The 9,057-nt window shown below is 39.0% G+C and overlaps 1 protein-coding gene across 1 annotated transcript in view; it reads right to left on the reverse strand.

Moving 5' to 3' along the window:
- PGM2L1 (phosphoglucomutase 2 like 1) overlaps positions 1-9,057 on the reverse strand; it is a 40,238-nt gene that overhangs the window by 13,353 nt on the left and 17,828 nt on the right. The window contains exons 3-8 of the mRNA XM_019471431.1: positions 7,066-7,172; positions 4,755-4,839; positions 3,705-3,788; positions 1,895-2,088; positions 749-938; positions 367-464 (exon numbers count right to left, since the gene is read on the reverse strand). Of these exons, the coding sequence (XP_019326976.1) occupies positions 367-464; positions 749-938; positions 1,895-2,088; positions 3,705-3,788; positions 4,755-4,839; positions 7,066-7,172 (758 nt within the window). The remainder of the gene's footprint in view (positions 1-366; positions 465-748; positions 939-1,894; positions 2,089-3,704; positions 3,789-4,754; positions 4,840-7,065; positions 7,173-9,057) is intronic.

Here is a 9,057-nt window from a genome sequence, read left to right on the forward strand (position 1 = left end):
AATCTTTTCCGAGTCATTAACTGATTTTATTTAAAATACATTTTTAAATAAATGTATTATAAATGTAATAATAAATAATAATAAATACTTAATAATGAATTAAATAATAAATAAAATACATAAATTTATAATAAATTATAAATGTAATAATAAATAAAATATTTAAAAAAGTATTTTATTTAAAATACATTTTTTCAGGTGGAGCTATACCAAAAGATGAAGCTAGCAAGAAAAATATCCAAATAGCTAAGTCACAACAGGAAAGAGCGAGTTGAAGGTCTGTGCCTGTCAACCATTTGGGGACACTCCACGATTTTCACTACCTCTTCTGGAGAAAGAGATAAAAGAAAAGGTCCAATCACTTACTTTTCCTGCTGTTCTGCCACTGCTAGTCTATCTGCGTCTGGATCAGTGGCCACTACTACTTTAGCATTTTCTTTCTCTGCAAGCCTCAGTGACAACTCCTGGCGGGAGAGGAGGAGGGAGGGAGGAAAAAAAAAAATAAAATCACAAGAGCAAATAAAGAGGGGGGGAAAAAAAATAAAATCACAAGAGCAAATAAACCCACAGTCTTCCTATTTACATATAACATGCAGTGAAAGAAAGTCTCATATGGATTGCCTCCCACTGTATTAACACAGCGGAAAGCCAGGTACTCCCTGTTCTCTTCCTCAATTTGTTTTTCAACACAGCATCACATCCAAACAGAGGAAAGCTCAGAAATCTGATGAAGTAGAAACAAAAGTACCAGCACAGATTCTCCTTCTTCAGGATTTGGGCATTTGACAGTAGAGAAATCTGGATCTGGATCTTTTTGTTCAGGTACTGGAATGGGGGGCTGAAAGCCAAATGCTTTGAAAGCCAACTGCACGTAGTCGTGTCCAACTCCATGAAAAGAGGTATGAACAAACTTCAAATTTGTTTGCACATTTAGCTCCCTGAGAAGGAAAAAAGAATGTCAGTAAGATTTTAGTTATTTAACAAGACTAATTTCATGTGGGAAAGCAGAAGCAAAAGAAAATGCAATTACACTTTGTACTATTCTGCTGATTTCTGCATTAATTTCAAAGAAGAAATGAGTGAAAAGTGCTCATTCGGACTTTCACTAGAAATTGCTGGTTTAAAGCTGCTTCTCCTGGAAAATGAGATATTTACCTTCTGCTGAATCGGCTGAAAGTCTCCCAAGAATGAACTGTTAATTTCTGCATCAAACTCAAGCTCTTCCACCACCCCGAAGATCTTACTCTGGCTCCACTGTACCTACATTATTCATCCTCCTCCTTTTATTCTTGTCTTCTGCCCCACCTAACCTTTAAACTTAATCTTCTCACCTCTATTCCACGCATATACACCTCACCTTTACTCTAAATTTCTGCATTTTATTCAGAACCCTTTCAGCATATTCATTTGCATAAAATGGTTCGCATCAGCGTGCTTTACTGTAGCCTAGTGTCCAAAGGCAGGCTGCTTTATTGTCAAGAAGTATGGTTTAGTCCTAATGATGGTGACCATCTAATTTAATGACACATCAGAGAAGGGATGGGGTGAAACAGAACGGGGAGACGACCAAAAATTATTCCCACCATGAAGAGCACAGAACAATGGCCTCAAGCAGACAGTGATGTCTGTGGCAGAGTGGAGCACCCAGCTTCTGTGAACCGTAAAGACAGAAATCAAGTAACTGATTTGTGACGATACAAATCACTACAGGCAGGTCCGAAACTATTAAAATTTTGGAAGACAGCCCAATCCCTATACCCAAATCAAAACTGTTTATGTATGGCAGCATCACATGCTTTATTATTGAAGTCTATCTGTCAGCAGTCAGTTTTCCGCACGTAATCCAGAGCTTACTTAAAAACATAATTTAAGTACATTTTGTTTTATACGATACCTATGATAACAGATCTTCTTCAGATCCTCCATGTAACAGTCACAAATTTTCTTCAGAGGATCCTGTCTAAGGGGACTGGTGTCTACTAGATTCTCATTCCAAGAGCCATTCCACGGTTCAACGCACTCTTCTATACATTTTATAATTTCCTTATCGTGAGGAGAGGTGATCTGTGCTCCATTTTCCCAATAAACCTGGTAAAAGTTTAAAGGAAAACAAGACACAGGTTATTTACAAAGAGCATTAACTTGATAAATTATTTTAGCTATAGGATTCCACATACTTCCTGCTTCTTGAAGTCATACAGAAAAGGCTAGCGTCAATCAAGCGAGGCTTGATTCTCAAAAGTCATTGGGAATCACAGTTTATCATTTCAGTTATGTAATGATAGCTACTCAGCAACACGACCTATTTTCAAAAAAGCTGGTATTCAACTATTATGACTGAAATCATCAGGACGTGAGAAACCGAAACTGGGCACTTACATTTGAGAGCGTTGTGCAAACTGTAACAGAAGAAAAACATTACCTTCTACACAGTCTGGCATTCCTTTTGAAAAAGCACAACTTGTTTTTTAAATCAAAGCAAAACAGATAAGCAGTGTGCCAAGGTACATGTTTTTCCGTAACTGAACAACTGTAATCTTTCAGCTAGAAACACTATCAAACCCTGAACTATAAAAAGTCTTTGTTAAAGAATTATTTAGATGCCAGTTTTCCCACGGTTTGTTTCCAATAGCATGGTTGAGTTCACAGTGCAGACTTTCTACTCAGACCAATCTGCCTCTCTTTTCTTGTCCGCTGGCTTTCATGAAACTCAGAGGTACTCAGTATCTTCAAAACTATGGGTTTGTCAAGTTTGGTTAAAATTGTCCAAAACCTTCAGAGGCTGCTGAATTCACAGGGGAAACAGTGAGAGATAAAATAATTCTTGTGAAAGACTAGAAAGAACAATATCCTGACAAAAGTAAAATGCTTTGTATCAGAAGACACAAACGTAATAGCTTCTTGATAAATGAAGCACCTGGAAAACAGATGTGGCTTATTTTCTTATTCATTGCTATAGCTAAGCAAAAGTAAAGGCTGGTCAAGTACTTTACAACTTGTTCCACAGAGGACAAGTGCAGTACGATAACCTCCAAGAGTTCTCTCTGTGCAAAGACTGGATTTCCTACCAGTGCCATTACTCACTGACCTGTTACTAAGCTTCTAGAATGCTAAGTTTAGTTAAAGTTTAGAGTTTAGTTCAGATTCTTACAAAGTTTAGAAAGGAAATGCTGCGTTACAATACTGCATAAGCAGCATTTGCTATTATGTATGGTTATACTGTTCCAAGCTTTCAAAATGAAGCCACCTGCCTCTCGCTCAATGCCCTGAAAAACAACCTTACAGGGAGCAACACACTACTACAAAGTTTTATTAACCAACTCCTAAACCGTCACCATCTTCAGCACAGTTACCTGCTGTGTGGACTAATTCACCTAAGTTCTAGCTTAGTTTTAAACTCATTTTTAAGGCCAAGAAGTGAACCCATAATAAATTGCTTAAGCATTTCTTCAGCTGCTGATTAGACTCCATGGAATGTCACAACAGACTTGTGCTCAAGATACACAAGCAGCGTGGTCTTAAGTTCTAGTCGCAGAAGAAAGTGTGTGTAATTCAGGTTGTAGAAGGATGAATTACTTGAAATAATTTCTCCTTCTAAGGTACACACACGTGCGCTCCAGAAGCGGCCAAACGCCAAAGGCACATAGGTAATGCTGGAAAGCAGCTGGCTGTGACACGCTACAAGCTTCGAGTTCAAGCCTTACCTTGTATCCGTTATCCTCCTTCCGGTTGTGGGATGCTGTGATCATCACGCCAGCCACAGCTTTGAGCTGCTGAACAGCATAGGGCTGCAAAGGGAACACAGAAATGTCGATTTACCCAAGAGTTCTGCAGCTGGCACAAATAACATTATATTATTAGGACCATTATGCAAGAGGATGCTACAGGAGAAGTGGCTCTTAATGTTTCACCAGTTTATTTGAAAATTGTATGTATGAATGCTCATCATTCTGTTTCCTGTAGCTAGGAATAGAGAGAAAGCTTGTTCTATTCTGTTGCATAGGAACATTATCCTATTTACCAATGACATAAACACAATTGTTAACTGGCCAACTAAAGAAAGTCTACACTCTGATTACACTGGTATTTGAGAAAGAGAAAACAGGTTCAAACAGAATGAAGGAATTCACCAAAAGGCTTGTTGAAAAACAAGTTACAGGTATTTCCAGCTAAAGAGCATCCAGTCCTTTCAGTCCTCTCCTCAAAACAAGATCCACAGCATACACAGCACACTAGAAAAGCTTGCAGAATAGAAAACAAGGATTTAAAACCCTGCAAGAAAAAGTTTCTGCGAGTAGAACAGAAAGCTGTTTTTTGAGATATCAAAAGTAGAGGCAATCCTTCATTTCTTCCACTCTAAGCAGTATAAGTCTTATGTCCAAAAACATACAGTCCCTATATGTGTATATAGTCACACACACAGAAATATCATCTTTGACCCTTATGACACCCAGGTGTTTAAGCACAGAATAAAAGAATAGCAGAATGCTTCACCTGTAACTAACAGAGCAAAGCCTGGACTGCAGTAACTACTGCCCTCGCATAGCAGCCTAGGGTGGAACGTGATTCTATTGACTATCTGCACACAGAAGAATTCAGCGACATTCTTGAAGAGCCAAGTGTACCAAGCAGCCTCTATTTTTCTGTTTAAATAACGGAATTTGAGAAGAAAATTGCTAGTTCACATTTTTAGTAAACTTTCAAATACTCCCTTAACTGCATGGTTCAACAATATAAAAGAGAAGATGACTCACCACAAATGGTGTAGGGACATACGTGGAAAAGAAGTATACAGGTACGTCTTTAGCCAGTAGGACTGCTGCAGTGAGCTTTGCAAGTCTACCAACATGAAAAAGAAAACATTCAGTCAACCCAACTCCCCACACAACAATCCAACAGCCATATGGCATTACTGTAACCATCCTTTCACTTGGTTCTTAAATCCCTCTATTGTTTTTTGGCTTACACTAAGAGTAGTATCCTACAGTTTGTACAGTCAATGTAATACAGTTTTGAGGCTGTAGAATCCGAGACAACGCTTTTATTCATTGCTTGAAGAGCGCAAGGCACTTCAGTCAACCACGTAAATAAACCAGTGATATCAAAAACAAGGATACAGAACCTACTGGTGTGACACTTGCCCTTCATTCAAGGACAGAACCAATCTCCCAGAAAGTTTAAAGTGCCAGATGTCTGCAACAGCAGGTTTGGAAAAGGATTCAGTATCCCACACAGCAAAGCTTGTTTGCCAGCCTTGTTCAGCAGCTTCAGACAATATCCATGAAGCAGACCTATTCCTAAAATATACTTCTGCAAACCAGCATGCTCTCATTCCAGAAAGTTTAGAAACACTAACAGCACCCATGTTTTTAAACCTTGCCTTTATTATAAAACTTTCCTTTCAAGCAGCAGGGAAACTCATTCTCTTTCAGGTAACTGATATGAAACTGTTCTTTTCAAGTCAGGTACACACAGCTCAGCAGTTAATGGGAAGTCTCAGAGACAAAACAGGTGAGAGATTAAATAGCTTAAGTTTGCTTTGCTCACTTGTTTTTACAGACAAGCATTAATACTTGCTTCCTTATCTCCCATGGTGAGTACACTGTAGTCTAAGTTTCAGTTACTCAGAATTTCACCATAGCACCTATCAAATGTAACCTGAAACCACTTAAAAGAGTTTGAGAGCTCAGTCTGTAGTTGAAGCTACTGAAAGTTTGCTTGTGTATCACTATGGTTTATGTCAACTTAATTATGGGATACAGCTGGACGGACTGCCATCCCCCTCGGCATTGGAACTGATGCAAAGAAAGGGGCGCTCCTGCCCACATAGTGCTGGGTAAGCACGCTGATCCAATTGAAAACACTCTTTTGGGGAGGCTCAATTTGATTTTAGCACTACCATAACTGTGTATCATTCCAAAGGGACAAAAGAAACATGTAGTTGAGAACCGATTCGCTCCTTTGACATGTGAAACGTGACGACTGCACTGCCATCAAGTCTGAATGCCAAGCTTTGCGTGGCTGAAAAGGATGTTTTTCTTACACTTCCACGTTTTTAAGCTGTGCATAACTCAGACAATTTGGGTAACAGCCTTGCAAACACAGTGTAACAGATGAGTTTAAAAACCCTTATGCCAAAGCCTGGTGATGATGTGCCACATATCTGAAGACCAGACAGGAAGGCGTGAAGAGCCAGACTTCAGGGGAATGGAGAAACTCTTGGAAGACAGTCACTAGGTTCTGTGCTCTATTATACCAAGAACTTTTACATCCCTAGAATATTAAATGTTGACAAAAATTAAAAAAATAACTACATTAGTTACAACAATTAACTACAATAACTACATTAACTACAATAATTAGCTACTCATTAACTAAATAATTAGCTACTGGGTTGGCTCTTTTGTAAAGCATGCCATACAACATGTGTTTTGCTCCTCGAATGACAAGGGATTAGGATTCCTTATAGAATTCAGAAAGTAGTTCTTTTACAGGTCCTCTCTCTCCTTTCCTTGCAAAGGGCACAATTTGGCATCACTGGAAGTTTACATTTTAAGCATTCCAGGTAAAATATTCCCAATATGGAAATACACTGAGATCGCAGACGAGCATAAGGGTACCAAAATACTGGGTTACAGTAGGCTGCAGGTAGAATTCTTCTCCCCCAAGCAAGCTTAAATCAGATGCGTAATACAAAAGAACGACAGTGTTAACAATAGTGCATTAACATTCAGTGATTTCAAGCTAGATGTTAGTATTCCGAATTTACCTTCACATTCAAATTTCTCTCCGGGCATATCTTAATATATCTTCTTAATGTCTGCCTAATGTTCTTGTGCATTTAGACTGTAAATTCTTTGGTGAAGTGACTAGCCTTACATTCCACATTTGCTGGCAACTGGTATTATAGAGGCTTTAGTCCATGCCTCTCTTCATTACTATTTAAATGGACTAAGGGAGGGGAAAGAGTGTGCACAGTTCATGACAAAAATATTCTGATAGAACGGAATGCATTTAAAGCCACAATTTAATTTCTAGTCTTGCAAGTGTAATCAATACTCATACTTCTTACTGCTGCAGTTGCTGGTCACCTGACCTCGTGTGTCATATCCAACAACAAAGCCTCTCTGCTTAAAGTCTGAAAAACACCTCTCAAGATACTTGTAGATCCCCTGGAAAGAAAAAAAAACAAAGAAAAGAGTAGGGAAGAATTAGCTCTAGTGCAGCGCACACAAACATTATACATCTTATGTGAAAGATCATTTTTAATGTCAGTAGGCAAAATACAGCTCAGCAAAAACGTCAATAATGATACTGAAAAAGCAGCATACTTATTTTTTCCCAAAGTGTTCACAGAAAGAAAGCAAGCAAACAGGGAAACAGTTGTGGGAAATAAAAGCAGTACGACAATAAGTGACCAAACAGCATCAACAGAAAGCTCAAGGCAGCAAAGTCCTCAAGCAGCAAACGTTTGTTTTCAATCCGTACTGTGCTTTTATGTATTCAAGCCATCTTCTTAAAGACCCAGTTGAGAAAAATCCATTTTTTGAAAGTCCATCCACTCAGGCAATAAGGCTAGTGCTAGTCTTCATCCTTGCGTTCACAGTACAAGTCGGACACCTTTTCAGCACTGCTTCCAAAGTGTTAGTTCTAAATTTGCATTAAAAGGATGCTTCATCCCTACCCGCTCTTTCAAGCAAAAGTTTATTACTAGTGCCCTGCTCCAGGTGGACAGATTAAAGTCCTCGATTTATATACTATGCAGATACAATAGCACAAATACAAGCTGTCTTCTATACATCAAAGCAGAACATGTCCAATGGCAAGACATCAGAGAATAAACCCGTGCAGGGAGAAGAAAGGGGAGCAGATGAAGGGAGTAAATTTTTAAAACACATTGGGGGTGAGGAGAAATATGTGCCAAAACATACACAGGAGAAAAAGAAACAGCCTCTCAATCAGCCACCCCTTCTTTTCAAAACAGGAGATAGGTGCTCTTTAAAATAGTGCATTACATGGTGTCCCAGCTTCACCTTCCCTGTGGCCTTCACGTCCCTTTGTTTACCAGTTAGAATCTCTCTGGAGATCCGTCACACAAACAACCCAGGACAGATCAGCAGTTTTAGACAACAAGATGGAGGTACTGTTGTTAATGGAAGTTTCCAGAGGCTACAGTTTACCACAATCAGAAAGCAGCCTTCCCCAACACAAACACACCACTGAACTTACCATGGCCCAGCTTATCCTAGAAAGGCTACAAGTTTCCTCTAGATAGAAAGAGTGGGGCTGTTTTGTACTAGCCCTTATGAGGGTACAAGTTTCCTCTGGATAGAAAGAGTGGGGCTGTTTTGTACTAGAATTAAACAGATTTTTTCCCCCAGTATTAAGTGCAATTCTTTGCAACGTTCTTATCTGGATCTGACTCGGTATCACCAATAAGCAATCTCTCAACTGGAAAGCTAGCCTGGCTCCTACCCATGAAATTCAGCTGAGCTCAATTTTTAATGGTTCTTGCCCTTTCCACCAAAGAATGTGCTTCAAAGCATAAACAAGTGGATACTGGCATCTTTTTGGAGAACTATTTCAGTTGCAGATGTAGTGGGTCTACAGAGAGATTCACAGAGAGAGAAAAACTTTAAAATAAATAAAAAAATCTTTGAATACTGACTTAACTGGAAGCTGTGCCGTGGCATAATCGCCAGCTGAGTCACCTTCACACTGAACTGAAATGCATTGATACACAAACTTGTTCACACCACCCTGACAACTTACCACAAACTTTCGTTGACAGTTGTAAAGAGGTAAGAGAGGAATGGGGAAAACTTGAACAAGTTTGACTAGAACAGATTGAGTAACGTTTAAAGAGATGAACAGCAGATTTCTTATCAACAAATCCCTTATTTAGGCTGGCGGTATCTTGAGGTCAGAGCACACTGCAGAGTTTTATCTGAACTAGTTCCTCAAACATCAAGAAACTGCACAAAAAAAAAAAAAATTAACGAAAAAACAAGAACATATTAGTCCAAACTGGACCTAGATACAAACAGAACACAAACA

This window comes from Aptenodytes forsteri, unplaced genomic scaffold (assembly GCF_000699145.1).
Source record: "Aptenodytes forsteri isolate BGI_AS27 unplaced genomic scaffold, ASM69914v1 Scaffold459, whole genome shotgun sequence".
In the NCBI taxonomy this organism is placed as follows: Eukaryota; Metazoa; Chordata; class Aves; order Sphenisciformes; family Spheniscidae; genus Aptenodytes; species Aptenodytes forsteri.